Source organism: Excalfactoria chinensis, chromosome 2 (assembly GCF_039878825.1).
Source record: "Excalfactoria chinensis isolate bCotChi1 chromosome 2, bCotChi1.hap2, whole genome shotgun sequence".
In the NCBI taxonomy this organism is placed as follows: domain Eukaryota; kingdom Metazoa; phylum Chordata; class Aves; order Galliformes; family Phasianidae; genus Excalfactoria; species Excalfactoria chinensis.
Window position 1 is genome coordinate 94,114,367 of NC_092826.1, and position 18,084 is coordinate 94,132,450.

The 18,084-nt window shown below is 39.3% G+C and overlaps 2 protein-coding genes across 2 annotated transcripts in view; one reads left to right on the forward strand and one right to left on the reverse strand.

Annotated features, from left to right (window-relative positions):
* Positions 1-8,522, reverse strand: part of SUGCT (succinyl-CoA:glutarate-CoA transferase) — a 327,084-nt gene extending 318,562 nt beyond the window's left edge. The window contains exons 1-4 of the mRNA XM_072329171.1: positions 8,288-8,522; positions 6,235-6,286; positions 6,075-6,148; positions 466-551 (exon numbers count right to left, since the gene is read on the reverse strand). Coding sequence (XP_072185272.1) covers positions 466-551; positions 6,075-6,148; positions 6,235-6,286; positions 8,288-8,426 — 351 coding nt within the window. The 5' untranslated portion in view covers positions 8,427-8,522. The remainder of the gene's footprint in view (positions 1-465; positions 552-6,074; positions 6,149-6,234; positions 6,287-8,287) is intronic.
* A 1,254-nt stretch (positions 8,523-9,776) lies between these two features.
* On the forward strand, positions 9,777-17,246 carry MPLKIP (M-phase specific PLK1 interacting protein). Its single transcript, XM_072330258.1, has 2 exons — positions 9,777-10,369; positions 14,400-17,246. Exons 1-2 carry the CDS (start codon positions 10,016-10,018, stop codon positions 14,601-14,603), a joined length of 558 nt encoding a protein of 185 aa, XP_072186359.1. The 5' UTR covers positions 9,777-10,015; the 3' UTR covers positions 14,604-17,246.
* The last annotated feature ends 838 nt before the right edge of the window (positions 17,247-18,084 follow it).

Sequence of the window (18,084 nt, forward strand, 5' to 3'; positions counted from 1 at the left end):
CAAAATGAAGTGATCCTTAAAATACTAACAGTAATCATCATCCTTAAATTCAACAGGGTTAATTTTATACCAGAAACTGAAGAATGACAGGACCACTCCTGCATCTGGAATTTGCTTCAGCTTCAGAACCATACCAGAAATTTGCAGCCTTTTTTGTTCAAAATACTTCATTTATCTCATGAAATGTATTCACATCAACAATACAATTAAAGCCAGTGTAACTATTGCGCCATTAGGTATGCTAAGAATCAAATGAGTTTAAACTAAATTCTTATCATAAACAATGTTATATCATGTTCACTTAAGGTTTTGTTGTTCGTTTTCCTTTAGTTTTTTGCCAACAATCACATAATGTACAAAGCTCTTTCCACAAAAAGCAAATGGAAATAATTTGTAAGAGAAGTGCTATGTCTTTAACTGCTTTTACGACTGACAGACTAACCTTTAGTAAAGCACTTCACTTACCTTTTTATTTCTATTGACACTGAGAAAATAAACACTTTCTGTTCCAACAAAAGGTGGGCCCCAGGCTCTTGTATCATCACCAGTTCCTGTAAGAAATACCACCACATTTTTGCAGCTATTCAACATAACATTGACAACAAACAAACAAAATTTAATTACCCTAGGTAATATTTAAGCCTCCAGGTAATGGAAAAACAACCACTTTTGTATACATGTTTTAGGTCATTACTTCAGAAAACACCTAAGAGTGAACGTGATTAAGCAAAATAAATTTTGCTTTTGTTATTGCTGTAATTATTATAATACAGCTTCTTAATATAGCTTGCTTTGCTCCTTCTGCGATTATTTTCATCTCAAAATATACACATAAACACACAGCCACACCTCAATGTACTTAACTCCTTTTTAACTCAAAGCACTGCTTTGAGGTACAGCAGTGTTTGTTTAGGTACTCTTGAAGAATTTAGCAGATGCTCCTACTCAGAGAGCACATAGTCAAAAAACCACTCTTGAAACACTATGGAAACAAAGTCATGATATCACTGATCCGGACAACTCATTAAGCTGCATGCTGCAGAACATCACCAAAAAGAAGCACTTGCTACTGTCTTCTGTTCAGAAATTCTCTTGCCTTACATAAAGGCAAGATGCCATTAAAGCTGCTGCAGACACTAATGTAATTGAATCTTATGCCTGATTTCTAATTTTAAACCCTTCCTAAATGTCAAGCAATCCATTTAAAATGAAAGTACAACTAAAACGGGAAAATTTGAAGCTGAGCTTAAATTAAGATGTAATTACAATCCTAAGCACTAGCAAGTATACACAATATCTCTCTATCAATATCTAAAGTTTATGTACTCGCTAACTTCAAGGGAGCAGAAATTTTCCTTAGAGAGGCAGCACAGAAGGCTAACACTAGCAGAGCTGCAGAACTAAGTTAAAGGACCTTTGGTCCAATACAGTATAACCACTCGTATCATTATGTTTGACACTAGAATAACACGTAAAGGCTACAGCAGTTTAAGATCAACTGCATCAGAAGCTGTGCAAATGTAAATTACATTCATCAATATTTATTTACACTGTTCAGTATCTCAAAGAACTATCTTGCTTCAAGCAGAAAGCTTGCAATCCACCTGCAATCACAAATCAAAACACTCCGAGAGCTAGAATGTAAACCTCTAAAATCATCAGTTCAGACTTAATGTTAATACTTAATCAGCTAATACTTAATCACCGACATTGCTACATTGCTCTATTCCTACTGCCTAGATGCATCAAATCATTCCTCTTCCCATCTCACCTGATGGTATAAAATTCATGCTGCTTCTTTCCTGTCACAGATGTGAAAACATTTAAAACAGTGAGTGAGCTGTGATGATCCAGTGGTTGCTATGACAAAGCTTTGGATGGATACTCAATATTTTGTTAGATGTTCAAAAACTTAGTATTTTCCATTGAAAATAAAATACAGGAAATTTAATACGTCTTATTATCTCAAACATGTGATTAATTACTTTCGAAAAGAACTTGTGAAGACTATACCAAAACAAAAATAAAGAAATTTAAGCAAGCAGTTGCTGTGTCACAGTTATGTGCCCCAAATGCAAAATGACAAACTGAAAGCCAAACGCAAAGAGAAATTCTAAAAGAACTGAATGCCATGAAACTCTTGCATGGTTCTAAGAACTAAAGAATGTAGCTATTTCAATAGAATGACAATAATCTCTTCTTGTTGGGCTTTGTTGTTCTTGGTTGGTGGTTGTTTTTGTCGTGTTTGTTTTTTTTTTTTTAATTTGTTTGGTTTTATATATATATATATTTTTTTTTTTTTAAGCACTGCTGAACCCTCAACAGATCTTAGAAACAGCTCTTTATACAAAGCGTACATACTGAGCGGAAAAAGAAAACTATTGCATTCAGCTAAAACACACAAAAATAATCTCTAAAATAAATTCTATTTATGAAGCTAACTACCAGAGTCCAATCAAACTCTGAAGAAGCAGCAGAAATCTCTTTCTGCACCTGAAAACAGAACTCCCAGTTTGTTAATATCAGAGATATTCAGAACTACAAGGAAAATTTTCATACATATTCAGAAGTTTCTTTTTTTCCAGTAAATTCCTATTTCCATCTATGCAGAAGTATCACATCCTGGACTTCAAAGATATAACTTATTTCATGAAGAAAACAACTTTTCATGCTTCCAGAGAAAATTAAGAACTATCTTCTCAGAGAAATCTAAAAACCTGGGACTGTCCAGGAACATTAACATTAAAGAGGAAAATTTTGATATAGAATATAAGGCAAATAGGCATACTATCAGTCAAAACATTTGCCATTCCCCACCACATCTGTGTAAAATGACACAAAAGCAGTACAAACAACATATTTCGACGTTTGTATAATCTTTCTTCCTCATAATAATAAAATGAAAATTAAAAACAGAGCTGCTGTTTCCAAAATTAAAGATCCTGCCTTTTTACGAGTACTCTAATCTTGGGTAGTAAGACATATTTCTGTTTAATATTACCTGAGAAGTTTGGGCTCAGAGAGAATTGAGTCACAGAACCTTAGCTCTCCAGTGGAAAAAACAAACATCTTATTCATCTTATTCATCTGACCCCACTATAGGGGGAATCCACATCTTAGAGTGCGTAATGCTTGTGTTTGATTTCATCAGAATACACAATTAAAAATAAAATAAATTCAAAATACTTTATCTTATAAATCATGTTTTAAACCACACAGTTTAAAAAACAACTTTTTAGCCTCCATGCTTAAAAGAGAACCATAAAGAGAAGACCATAGCGTAGCAAACTGCCCAGATTAACTCTTCTGGTAATTTTGCTTCCAGTCCTTTTATTAAAACAACATACTTATTTCAAAACATACCTACAGCATCTCTCTGTATGACAAAGGCACATATTTCCCTCTGTGCAGAATTTCAGGCACTTTTTTCTACCATACACTTCTGAGGCAGGTTGTAAAACACATGGCTCTGTCCATTACAGTTGGTCTCCTAGTCTATCTGCCCATCAGAGATACACAGCAGTCAGTAATGTTAGGATGTGACATTTAAAAGAACCACAGAATCACAAAAGTTGGAAGAGACCTCTGGAGATCATCCAGTCCAATACCCCTGCTAAGGAAGGGTCCCTGCAGCAGGTTGCATAGGAAAGCATCCAGGTGGGCTGTGACCATCCCCAGAGAAGGAGGTTGCACAACCTCTCTGGGCAGGCTGTTCTAAGTCCTCTGCACCCTCAAAGTACAAAAGTTTTTCTCTCATGTTCAGATGGAACTTCCTGTGTTCCAGTTTGTACCCTTTGCACCTTGTTCTCTTGTTGGACACAACTGAAAAGATCCTGACCCTAAACACTTAATTCCTGCCCATTACATATTTATAGACAGTGATGAGATTCCCATTCAGTCTTCTCTCCTCCAAGCTGAACAGAACTGGTGTCTCAGTCTTTCCGCATAAAGGAGATGCTCCAGGCTCCTAATCATCTCCGCACCCCTACACAGGAATCTCTCTAGAAGTTCCCTGTCTGTTCAGTGGCACACCTTTGCTTCATATGGACTCCCATGTCAGACACCATTTGGTCAAACTGCCCCTCTGCTGCCATCCGTCACATGGCAATAAAATGTAACAGAATACTGCCAGGAAGCTTCAGCCATACTGCCATAACACAAACACTCACCTTTGATAACATGGGCCAACATAATAAAATAGTAGGCATTACTTCTAGAGCAGCCTCCAAAAAGTTTACAATATAATTAATGCACAGAACAAAATATTTTAATTTTTAATATTTTTTATTAGAATATAAAAAAGGGGAGCAACAAAACCACAAAACCAATGGGATATTCGACCTTGTTTTTGCAAATCTAAAATATCACCCTGGTTTGAAGGCAGTGGCTGCCAATCTCAGTGAGCTCTTAAAGTGCTCATCAGAGATTTTTGATGAAATTTTACTCTTCCTGCACTTCATCCTTGAAAACAGTTGTTCCCCAATGTACGTAATGCCAAAAGACAATGACATGAATAAGATAACTGTGAAGCGAAGGTTATTTCTCTTTGGTGAGACAGGGCTTATACATGTATGTTAAAGACAGCCAATCAGATCTTTGAGTTGAATGTCTGATTGCAACTCTAATATTTCACTCAAAAATGTGCAAATAATGTATTTATGTTAGCTGAAAATGGAGTCACAAACATATCAATAAACAGATAATTTTCAGGTAGCCTTGAAACCTATTTTCAAATTCCTTTATCAGAATGAAAAGCACAGCTGCATATTTTCTGCTATTTACAGGTCTGTGTTCAGCCAACGTATCAAAATTTGTGAATTGTTGGCCATAACGTGAGCTAGCACTGCACTGTCCTGTTTTCACCCCAAACAGAGCTAACGGCATGCTGATGTTTGGTCATTGCTGAGTTATAGTTGCACACCTGGAGCAGGGTCAGGTGAGTTAGCAGGGAAGAGCTGCTGCCATGATGGTGCAGGGCGCAGGAAAGAGCTGCTGCCATGATGGTGTAGGGCACAGGGTGGGCTGCACCATGAGCAGTGCTGGGCCACAGGTTGGACATGCCTGGTATCAAGGATGAAATGTCACTAAGTATCAGCCGTTATCATTTCTGGTAGCATCTTAATAGGTACTAAATAAGCGCAGATGTGAAATAATTCCAGACAGCATGACATAAGGTGATAGTGACTGAGCCTCCTACCCCCATGATCCTTAAGCTTGTTTTGGTTTTCGAGTGTTTTTCTGTTAGTTTGTTTTTAAGTATAAACTGCTATATCATTCCTCTTTATTCTGTTAGGAAGAAATTTTAACTGAAAGCTCCTAATATAATGAAATCACCAACATAAAAAAAAAAAAAAAAAAAAAAAAAAAACCATAAAACAAAACCACAGTCATGGTACCTTAAGGAAAAAAACACGGAAACTTCTAATTCTGTCTGTCTGTCAAATTTTGGAGGCCATACTACACTTACAACTACTTTTACCCTCTTACCACAAGTCAAGAAACACCTAAACATTCCCACAACAATTTAAAACCTGAGCAAAGTCCAAACCATTCAAAGGAAATCAATTTTAGTGATGGAATAAGGCATGTTAGCAGTGATGATCCAGTACTGTTTTGTACATTAGTATCTGGAAAAACAAATGACCTGCCCTTACAGCTTCAATCTTATCTTTCCTAAATGTATATTAGTTCCTATACAAAACACACATACTGGAGTACAGTGTTAAACTTCAACCAAACAGACCATAAACATGCAAGCACACCTAGTAATAACTACCATGCCGCTAATAGAGCAATTACGTCAACAGATTCCAGAGATTTGATAACCACCAAAAACATACAATCACCAAATAAACTTATTATTGGTCACCTTTGAAAATATTTACACAACCGTATGTTCCCTATGTTCCCAATCCATAATAAACATCCCACAACATTAGCAGAACGTAAACTGCTGTTAAGAATGTGAAGAAAATCATAAAAGACAACAATTCCCAATACAAAAAAAAAAAATAAAAAATACACAAACAATCATTTGCAAAAAAGCCCACATATAAAACAAAGGAGAACCTTACCTGGTCTTTCCACTTTGATAACTTCAGCCCCTAGATCTCCTAAATTCATTGTGGCAAAGGGCCCTGCAAGCACTCTGTAAAATTTAGAAAGATTTTCTTAGCTTTTTCTGTACAGTATTTGCACTCAGACAGTGTTCCAAATCATAAACAAAACACAAACCTGGTTAAATCAAGAATTTTCACACCATCCAGTGGCTTTACATTACTAGCACCTGACAAGAAACAGAAAACTGTAAGTTACTCTTGATTATTTTTTTTCTTTTTTGCAAGATGTTTCTGATTGATTTTAACTCTCATCATCCTCCCTACCTGAATAGGGATAAGTAAATAATAAAACTTTCTGCAGAGGATTATATTACATCAATAAAGCTCCTCAAAATCCAAAAATCTTATGGTTAACATTGCAGAACCTATTCCAAGCACCTCAGAATTCTACAGAACCCGTGAATACTTTAAGGTATTTTCTACATGCCTGCCACTAACACACATACAGCTTTCAAAGACTAACCTGAAGAAAGATCCGATAAAAGCACGGCAAACGTCAGAACAACAAACTAAAATTAACAGATAACAGACCAACTTTAAGTACAGAATCCACAGTAGCCAAGTGGTCTGACCCATGCAGAATACCCATGCACTTGCACCATACAAAAAAGGTTCTACGTTTCAAAAACAGGTTATGGAACTGAAGACAGAGTGTGTGAACCAAAACTACACTTGCTCTGCCTTTCCATTTTTGATAGCAACTATGCATGCAAGATAACTGCTAGAAAATCACCACCCCTTTCTCCTTCCCCTCCCCACACCCTCTAGCCTGACCAGGCCTGAGAAACAGCCATCATTCCAGAGGGGTCTGAGCTTCAGAGTGTTTGGTTTTTTTGATGCAATATGCAGATCACGCAGAACGCTGAAAATGGGCTGATCTAGGAATAGACATGTATATTGCACATTTCAAACCCTATAGGAAAATTCAAACTGCCATCTCTCTTCAACACCACACAACTCAGTGAGAGCTCCAGGTCCTGAAAAAATACCTGTGCCAGTGCCAGGTAAGCATCACAGATCCTCCATGCAACTCCACATGTATCCAGTTGGCTATACTTATGCAAACAAACCAACATATGCTTATTGAGGAACAGCGTGCATTTCCTTCACTGTGACCTAACTGTCAGTTTAGGAGAAATAGTTAACAAAGAGGAACCAGATTCCTATATTGTTTCCATTTTCTCTTCTATTTTTCCCTTTTAATTATTTCAGTAACCATGATTGAAATTAAGACCCATTCTCCCAATGCTACCTTCATTCTGCTTGTACACACACTATTCCCACCACATCTGAACTGACCCCAAGCAGGACAGCCATGCTCCATCGTAAGATAGCTCTGTTGGAGAAACAGATTCATTCACACTCAATACTGATCAGGACCCACCAGGCTGTTCTCAGAGTAAAAGCAGGGGTAGCCACAAGCAAGCCTATTGTAAGGCTATGAGTAAGCAGCCAGAAAGATCTCTCTGTGGAGGAGCAGATCAAGTAATTCTCATGTCAGATTCCTTTATAAGTAACACAAGGAGGAAAAGATTAGCTTAGCACACTGAATACTTCTATAAGAATGCAAATCTGTCCGAAATTAATTCCAACTCCAGAGGAGCATCACTCCTCAGACACCAGATCCCAGCTTTGGCTAGGTAGCCAATTTTAACCTCTCACACGCAGCACATTACAATCAAGTCCACCCCAGCCACAGTTTGCTGTCACACCAGGGGTGCACTTGCTGTGGGATCACAGCACAATGCTCCCTCGGACAGTAACGCAATCAGTGCGGTTATCAGTGTCTTTTTGCTGCTGTTTAATAAGAGAGAGAAGAGTGAAAGCCAGTGGAAACTGACTCTGATGCAGCTTTTTTTCTTTTACAAAAGAAGGGACCTGTTTGAAGCTACAATTTTGAAGTCTTAAGAGAAAGAAAAAAAAAAAAAGTTAAATAATAATGATTTTAAAAGACTATTAAAGCCCATATGTGCCCAGTAGCACTCTCCGATGTGACCCAGGGCAGCCGTGCACTGCGGCGCACGGTACAGGCGCGGCAGGGCCGCCGAGCAGAGCCCAGCTCCGGCTGCGACGTCGCACCCGCCAACGGCACAGCCGCGTAGCGCACCGCGGGTTGGTCGCTGACGGAAGACGCAGTAAGGGGGAAAGACTGAGCCAGGCGCGGCTACCTGCCGGAGGAGCACCGCCGCCCCGCGCCCCTCCGCAAGCTGAGGACGAGGCGGCGCTCAGCGCGCCGCTGGCAGCAGGACGCAGGCTCCTCCACAGCCCGCTGCCACAGCTCCTCCGCACCAGCTCATTGCCCAGCATCCCCGTGAGCGGCAAGGGGCAGCACAACTCGAAGCGGTACTCGAACGTCAGCCACTGAGCGCCACAGCGAACGGCGTGAAAAGGAGAGAGCTCCGCTGCACTGCGCGTGCGCGCCTCCCAACAGCCTCCCGACCTCGGGGAGGGAGGCGTTAAATTGGCCCCGACTTGGGGCGGTGTGTGGGTTTGTCGTTTTGTTGTGGTTTTGTGAGGTGAGCGGTTGGGTGTTGTGCAGCTCTGCTTTCTTTGGTATCTTCCTGAAGGATTCAGGGGAGCTGTGTAAACCTAGCGTGCTATGGCCCCGTTGAATGCTTTGGACTTCACAGCATAGGTGGCCTGAAGCATCTGGCTGTTATGCTCCTTGCTTTGGCATTTGGCAGTGCAGGCAGGCTGAAGTTCAGGCAGCCCCCCTCTGGTCAAGGTCCTAGTAAGAGGGGGCCAAAAAGTGGCAACGAACTTCAGTTTTATCTTCTGTACCGTGTGGGACACAGGTGGTTGGCCTATATAAATAGGGGAATGCACACTGCAATGCTAGTGGCAAGCCAGTTGTGGCTTAATTGGAACATAAAGCCCAGGATATATACAGGATGACTTTTATTTTTGGTCTCTACTGTGACACCTAGCTCTTAGGCACTTGTTTGTGGTTTAGTGTACAACTAGGTGCATATGATGCTGCCAAGATTAAATAAAACTAAAATACCCCCACAAGAATTTACCATACTTACAAGTTAGGCAGCTGTACTGCATGCCATTAAATTCTCTCACTAGCAGGAGGAGGATCCTTTAGCTCAGTTTCCCTGTGCTGAGGGTGCAACATCAGTTGCATCATACACTGAGCCTTCAGCTGTCTATGTCTATGGACGGGTTAACTGGAAGGGTTAACTTTGCTGAAGCTCTAAGTGATTCTGCCCTGAGCTGACTACTTTCAGAATGTTTTTAGCTTGGGATAAAGAGGAAGACTTGTTACATGAAAACCCACACAGAGATTCAGCATTTATTTATTATTATTATTAAAAAAATAAAATAATAATAATAAAAAAAGCTGTGAGGTTAACATCCATTCCTCAGTGGTAGACATCACTTGTGACTGCTTGAAAGAGAGCACTGGGAATACCACAGTCTCAGGTGTTTTCCTTCACAAAGATCCTGAATTCTGAGGAAGAGCACAGGGGAAAATCAGCTGTGCTGTCATCTCCTCTTACTGAGCTGTTCAGGATTTAGACTCACAGTTGAGAACAAGAGTGCTGTAAATAACATTATCTCGCCCAAAACGGGATTCTCCTTCAAGAGAGCACTTCGTCCTGGATTCTCGGAGTTCCATGCGTAGGTCTCGCTGTCTGAGCTACCGAAGCGTTACCGGCATATCGAAGTCATCCTTCCGATAAAGCATCCTCTAACGCGTCTTTACGTGCGTTCCTCGCTTCGTCTTCCTGGTCCGGAACTTTGTAAGCCCGGAACTCTGGCGTCGGGCAACGGAGCGGGGGACTGCAAAGAGCAACATCCGCCGCCGAGGCCGTGTGCGTGTCCGTGTCGCGTTGCGCAGGTTTTATTTCTTTTTCTCTCCGCCTGTTCTGCGCCGTGCCGGTCGGGCCATGTACCGGCAGAGCTTCCGACCCCCGACGCCTCCGTATGCGGGCGGCGGGTTCCGGAGCCCTCCCTCTGGCGGCGGCGGTCCCGTGCCCCCCTCGCCGCGGGGCTACGGCAGCCCACATCACACGCCGCCCTACGGCCCCTGGCCTGGGCCTTACGGCGGCGGGCTCTCGCCCCGAGGCCCCGGCTGCGGCGGGCGGTTCGGGAGCCCGTCGCCGGGGGGGCAGACCCCGCGCAGGCCGCAGAGCGCCAGCCCCTGCTATTCGGCTCCCCGCGGCGGCAGGTCCCCGGTCGGAGCTGCCTCACACCTGCAACAGCACAAACGCTCGCCCGGGGGCTACCAGAGGCACTACCAGGTATGGGGCAGGGCGCCGAAGGGCCAGGGCCGCGCCGAGGGGAGGGAGCGAGCGGCGGGCAGAGCACGGCCGGGGCTGGGAGTGAGCGGCAGCTCCGTCCTCCGGGGAAAGGGACTCACACGGCGCTCAGCGACGTCTGCCCTCCGTCATTAGGAAAAATGGAGAGACCCCGGTGAGGGAAAGGGAAGGGGCCCGTAGGCTGCCCGAGGCCTAGTACCAGGATACAAGGGCTTCCTTCCTCCTAACATTCTGTCACGGGAGAGTAGAGAGAGAATTGTATACCAACCAAGACTGCAGTAAGCGTCTCTGTCACTTCCCTTTGTTTGTTACTTCCCTTTGATCTTTTCCCCTTAAAACAGCCGGGCAGCACTGTGTTTTTCTTGTCAGTGCTGACTGATATTGCCCTGTGCACATGCATAAGCCCTCTGGGACAGGCTTAGAAGTGAGGCATAATCTGATAAAGAGATTCCTGATAAAGAGAAATAAGCCGAGGTTCCCCTAAACAGAAAGGAGAGCATCTGCTGGGCTCACAACGTGTCTTTTACGAGTCCTTATCTTGCACTGAAAGCTTCCATTTATAGAAGGTTGTTTTATCAAGAGTTAGCAGTAACTGGCTCAGTGAGTTACGCTGTAAATCAAGGTGGCTTACTTGGTGTGTAACTGGTAGGGATGGCAGATCCTGAGATACCATACTCTACTGCATAAAGGCAGATGTGTCTGTTAGAGAACCCTTAAAAGTGTAAGAAATATCACATGCTGTACAGACCATGATAAAGCTTTCAGGTGCTCCTACTGATGCTTTGAAGTGTAAAATGAAGTCAAATCTTAATACAGACTACTTACATCTTAATGTGCCTGCATTACGTAGTGACAATTCCATTCAAAAAGTCTTGATTACTTGGTTTTTTTTGCTGTGCAGATTACTATCTTACAACAATCTCATAACTGATGAAAGATACTTTTGAACATTAAACATTTTCTTTCTCATGTTAGGCTCTTAGTGTGGAGGCCTACAGGTTGCTTAAGCCTCTGCACTTTAAAAAAACAAAACAAAATAAAACAAAAAAACAATGTGGGGTTTCTGCTTTTCTGTAGGATTTCATTTTGGCATAACAATGGCTCTGACGCTGGGAAGAGAGAGTTTAGTCGCTAATGTACAATTTCCCTATAGAATATCATCATCTAGATATTCACTTCAGCTATTTTAAAACCCTGCCTTAAATTACCAAAGCCTGATTACCTGAGCGAAAAACATGCAGAAATCCTTTTGCTGCTAGTGCTAGTCAGAAGTGTTTCTACCAGGTTCTGTGAGCAGAAACAGTCTCATAGTCTCAATCTTTGGTGTTAAGACGCCTGACATAAAGAAGTCTGAATCCAGTCTCAGGTTGCCATGTTTTCGCTTCTCTTTTCTTCTGAAGACCTTGTGAGTAGTTCAAAAGCATTGACCTGAATGCAGTGCTTCTAAACGCTTAGACATTTGTCTGTCTGCAGCTTTGCCTAGGACTAAGGTAACATGTGCTCGAGTGCACATGGGCTATTTTGCCTGGGAGGCAATAGAGGCAGTCATGGAGGGAGGAAATCTCAAAACTCAAAACATTTTTTTTTTTGAGATGTGCAAGAATTTCCATCCATGAGGCCACGAGTAGATTTCAGTAGAGGGATTTTATTGCATGTTCTGAACATCGTATTTCTTTAGAGGGGTTGTCCCCTTGTCTTCTGCAGATAACTATGGTACTCCTAAAATTCGTGATGCTAATGTCACCTTTGAGATGAAAATCTTAAGTGACTCCTTAAAAATCTCATAGTGAAATCCAGAGGACAGTTCACACTTCAGTGTACTATGTGATACCATGTTACTAGTATTCTACACTCACTTTTGCACTTCGAGCAGAAAGAACAGAAAACTTAAAGAAAAACTTTCACGAGGGGAATGTTTTACTGAGCTTTCTGTTTTTCCACAGGGATGCACCTGCTTCTAAATTTTATGACAAGTCTGTTGAATCTCAAATGTCACCTCTTAGCATAAATTTGTTAACTGGAAAAAGGTACTGCGAATTTCCTTAAGAAAAGTTCAGCAAGGAAAGGTTATTGCCAGTAACGACAGCGAAATAAAATTAGATTTTTAAGATATCATTGGCTTGAGTTCTACTTGTACAGGTAGGGCTATATGTTTTCCTTTTCCACAGGCCTCTAACATACGGAATCACCACTTGATTATTTTTCCCTAAAGAAAAAGAAACCCAACAACATAAAACAAATGGTATCCTGAATCTGAAAAATGTGTGTTTATATATTTAAATTTAATACTTATTGAAAGTATTTTATTTTGTGTGACACAGTAATACGTAACAATCTAGCGATGCTAGACGTCAAGCATGTTAAAAACTGCAGTGTTGCATATGGACAGCATTATATTGTAATGAAATTTAGAGTTATAAATCTGTCCAAAAGAGTCTTACTATTGAATTAGTTTGTTCTATCACTGTATGTATTACAGATAATTACGTCAATCAGTCCAGCTTTCCTCTGAGAGCTGTGGATTACACGTAACATTAATAACATTCCACATTTAAACAGTGTAGGTGTCATAAGGTTTAAGACATTATGTTTAAGTGTTTTTTATTTGGAATATAGATTGCACTGTGTATTGTATAAAGCATACTGCGTATGCTTTACTGTTAGTATGATTGCTTAAATAACATTAATGCCATTTTTGCTAGCACAGATTGACTCGACTTCTTGTCCTTTAAAAAGTATTTCAGATGTATACTGACCTTATCCTCATGCTTTTGGTATTATATACTTCATAAAATAATTGGCTGTGATGAAACATTAGAAGCAAATGTCCTGCAAATTGCACATGAATGTTCCTATATTTATTTGTCTATCCACCATAATCAATCGTTAGAAATTCTATAGAAACGGTTATTGGGACCACACAAGCAGGCTCCTTCCAGAGTACTGGAAAAATATAGGTTCTAGACTAAGTTGTTTCAGTGTCTTCAGTATAAGCGTAGGGGGCTTCACTTTATGGCACTATTGCTCTGTTTTACCCAGGAATTGCTTTATATGATGCGTTTAGTTATATTATGCAGTGGTTACTAGTCAAATTCAGTTACCAAAACCAACCACCTCTAATCCTTGTTTTTACAGTCAGAAGCTGGCATTAACCTCAAGGAATCCTGTTCTTAGGCATTCAGACTGTAACAGGCACGCTTTTAGACTAACAACGATGTATCTGTAATATTATTTGTTTAACATTAGTTAAAACAAACCAGCTTAAATTGAACGTAGCTTTAGACGAAACTTTGCTTTTTAAGGAAGCAAATTTGAGGAAAGTAACAGTAGATGATGGTGGGAGAAAAAGGTTACAGCAGTTTGCTTCATCTTAGCCCTCTTTAAGTGGCAGACCCTAACAGATTTCTGAAAGCAATCGTGGTGGTCCTTGATCTTTGGAAGAAATAAAATATCAGAAGCCTCCAGATAAAATTGCCTTTCATGTAATGCCTGTTAAATTTCCATCAAAATTTGTATATTAAAAGAAAGTTGTCTTTTCTCAAGTTTCACAAACACTAATTTAATTGAAGCAAAGTGTTTTTCAGTGTTCCTCAGGTCATTTGTATCAATTTGCCTTATGTACAGCTATTCTCAATCTTCAGTACTGAATATCCGACTTCTACTCTTGTGGACGTAATCAATGTTTCCTCAGCCTCTTCACTGTTTTGTTGTGCAGCTTTTGAGTTAGATATGTTGTTAACTTAAGTTGCTTATGAAAAATAGCTTTTCTGTAGTTACATATTAGTATGATGAAAACGTGTTTTGAGGAAGACCAGATTTTATCCTGGTAAATCACAACTGATTAATAATTAATATAAAGCCAATTTCTTTTGAGTGGGAGCAGCAGGTGAAAACTAATAGTTATCGTTTGAAGATTATTCATTATAAGCTTCAAAGCTCTACTGCATTAGAAGGAAACTTAGTTTGAATTAGTCTATTAAATGTTTCTTTACTTGATGGTTTTCTTCCAAAGGGATCACCCAGGACATCTACTCCATTTGGTACAGCGCATGGCAGAGAGAAAAGAGAGTCTAATGATGTGGAAAACTATTACAGACCTTCAATGCTTGAGGACCCATGGGCTGGCCTAGAGCCAGTTTCTGTTACAGACATAAACCAACAGTACAGCAGTGAGCAAACAACATATCCCGGTAAAAAAGGGAGGTATTTCAGTTAACACTTTTTAAAGGCCAAATAACTCCATCCTGTCAGGAAAACTTTGGGACAAAATCTTTTTATTTACACAAGATGAACAGTAGTAAAGGTCTTGGTTAATGCTTATATTTTATCACATCCACCCTTTTATCCATTTTTTTTTTTAATATATTTTTTTTTTATTTTTAATTGCATTGGAAATTTTTATGTATGGGGAGGGAAAAAGAAGTGGTAGGATAAGTTACCTTTCTGGCTACGTGGAAGTGCCTACCAGCTTTGAAGAACAAAGTGTTCTTTAATCACCAGCGAGATTTGTGACTGTCAAAACAGATTTCCATATATTTATGTCTTCCATGCCAGATTGTTAGCCTTTTATTGTAAACTCCTTTAAATAATGGTATTTTTTTATGTTTCAGCATTTTTAGAATGAAGTAACTTGGAAATAAAATAAACATTTTGTAAATCCTTGTTTTGTAATGTATAAAGATTATTTTAGGACTTTTGTCAAGGCGTACTGATTAACAGAAATAGTACTAGTTATATTAGGTGACTTTGTAAATGTGCTTGTATGCTGTAGTTAACATCTGATTTTGTGCATAGTATTTTTTGTTAACTGTAGTGTAATGTGAAACTGAAACATGACTTTAGCCATCTCAGGAAACAGATGTGTTGTCTTATAAATGTTTAATTTGTTGAACCAGACCTTGAATCCTGAACATTATTCTGTAATATTTACTTCTGTATCTCAAAAAAAGAAAAAAAGTATTTGAAAGAAGATTACATGTTTCTGGGTTATAACCAAGTCTGTGGCAATTTTAGACTAATCAACACAAAATATGAGAATTAATTAAATTATAATGTACTTTCTGGATTTACCTTTAGATTAGCATAGAACGAATGGAACTTTGTTGTACAGTTGACATTAGTACATTAATAGCATCTTATTTTTTATCTCCTTTACGTTTTTTAATTTGTTACCTACAGCTGGCATCTTTTTGTAGAGAATTCTTGTTTTCAGTGTGTGCATGCTGTATTTTTATTTTGAAGAGGAAAACAACAAGGTTTCTTTCTTTTTTGTTGTTGTTGTTGTTATGTCTGTGTATGGAATATCCATTCTTAAATTCACTAGTGAATATTGTAAGCTAGTGCAAGTAAGGAATAGTTCCAGCTGTAGGCATGCTCTTTACATGCCATGTTAAGTGCGCAGTGGATATCTAAAGTGTTATTTGACCCTGTTGTTATTTGTTGATCTTTGCTTCTAGGCGATACGTGGAAGATGAAAACTCAGTTAACTGAGTAACACTAGTTCAGTTTTCAAAACATAGTTATTTTCTTTTAAGCTTATATACTTCACAGAAAACTAGAAAATATTTTTGTAATCATGAAGCATGGTTACATGGAATAGTGTAGGAATTGCATTATGTTGTTCTGAGAATCTTGTGTTTTGCTGAGGTACAGTAGTCCTATAGTGCTTCTTGGTCTGTTTCATTATAAAGTATCTTGGCTTAATACTACCTTCAGGAACAACTTAAAACTGGAGGGGGGGAGTGTGTGTGGGTGACTAGTTAGTACATGCTAGCTGAGTCTTAAACTTTTATGACTGTAACCTACAGTTTTTGCTTGTTTTTCTTCAGTTAGACTTTTTGTTTGTTCTAGTACTATATTCAAAAGGCTGCTCAGAGAACTGAGAACATAATGCCTGCTTGATATCACAAGTTCTTAAATCATCATCCCAGAATCAAAACTGTTGTTTCCATTGCAGCTGTCAGCATTGGTATCTGTAGTACATACCAGCAGAACTTGAAATTACTTGTACAAACTCTACAGAATTTAAAAGAATTCAATTATGTCATTTTGAAAGATGGAGTATAAAGTTTTCTTTCTTTTTACCTTTGCAGGTTCTGTAAAGCTCACAAAGTTATAGAGTGATTAACTGAGTCATCTTTTTTGTTACTTTTCTCCTTTGCGATTCAATGCACTTTTTGTAATGTGTTTGATGATCTTGAGGAAGTAGATCTGATAGTACCTGATGTTATTAAGAGAGTAAAGTTATGATATGTTCCCAGTGAGACATGAGAAGAAACTGGGTTTAGAAAGGAGAAAGGAAAAGGATTCATGACAGAAGAGAGACTGTTAGAGACGGAACTCTTTTTACAGTAACCAATATCAGCTGCCCTTGAATACTGCAAAGATGCTTTTTTTTTTTTGCTTTGGCTTTCCAGTTGACCAAGGGATCAAAGCCAGTCACCTCTGGTAATAAATGATTGCTCCTGGAACAGGGTGTCAGACATCAGTGAAGGTAAATGTTCCAGAAAGTGAAGTCAGGAAATAATCTTGAAGCACTGCTTAATCAGTACAGGCTTTCCACAGTGCCATCTTTTAAGCTGCTGCACCTATGCACTTCAGGATATGACCCAACAATTAAAAGCACATCACACTGCTAAAGACTCCTATAATTTGGTCAAGAATCTGCAAGGAATTTAGATGTAATAAGAATATTAAACTCATCACACCGTACCAAAAACTTTAAAGTGATTCAGCTTTCTGGCTTCCAGGAGAAATTCTGAAATTACAGTAACGTTTCAAAATGTTGTTGGATAGCTGTAAAATGCATGAACACATGCTTAGAACCATAAATATAAAAAATAAATATTAAAGCCAGTCTAAACTTTGTTTGGTATTTTGTTTTGTTTTGGTTTTGTTTGTAAGGGTTTTTCTTTTCTATGATATCCAGGAAACTAGAGCACTTAACTTGCTGATTTTTGTCCCTTTTCACATATGGCAAACATTCTTTCTCCCACATGTTTCTAATGAAGATAGGATATATCACTTCCTCATTTGTTTATGAAGCCTCTTCTTAGCACCAGTACGGTTCTGGAAGTTAGTATTTGATGATAAGAAAAAAAAAACAAAACATCTGAAATGCATCTTCATGAGCCCATGAAACAGAATAGTTTCTCTGTCTCGCTGATGAAGGTATTCTTCTGTAATGAGAGCACTTAAGAATTTGGGTGTTATGGTTTTTTCAGCAGACTTTAAGGTAAGTCATCTAACTCTTCAGAAGTTTGGATTAATAATCATTCTGTACTTCAGTTTTGTTTGCGTTCTTTGTCCATCGAGATTTATTTTCCATTCATTCACAGTAAAAGGAATTGCATAACTCACTGCTAACTCTTTTCTATCAAAAAAATAAAAATAAAAACTATGTAATTCTATTTGCTAGCTGCTGTGCTCAATGATGAGCTGCATATGACAGTAAGACTACTGAATTAATGTGAGTACAATTCTATGTAACGTGGTAACACAGCAGGTGAGGAGAGATCCCAGCTTGTGTTCAACAATTCTTCAGAGGTGGTTCAAGTTTGGGTTTTCACTGCAGCTTTATGATGCAGAATAGTAACTTTTCTCTGGCACTGCAGATGCACTGTTTTACATTGAAATTGGAAAACAAGCTATTTAGAATGTTATGTTTCAGTTTAAATGGGGTCTTAAAGTTTGTATTA

Excerpts from the sequence above, each read along its gene's own strand:
- MPLKIP (XM_072330258.1), top strand. The coding sequence starts at position 10,016 with ATGTACCGGCAGAGCTTCCGACCCCCGACGCCTCCGTATGCGGGCGGC. Across the intron at positions 10,370-14,399 it reads GCTACCAGAGGCACTACCAG|GGATCACCCAGGACATCTAC; the intron begins GTATGGGGCAGG and ends TTTCTTCCAAAG.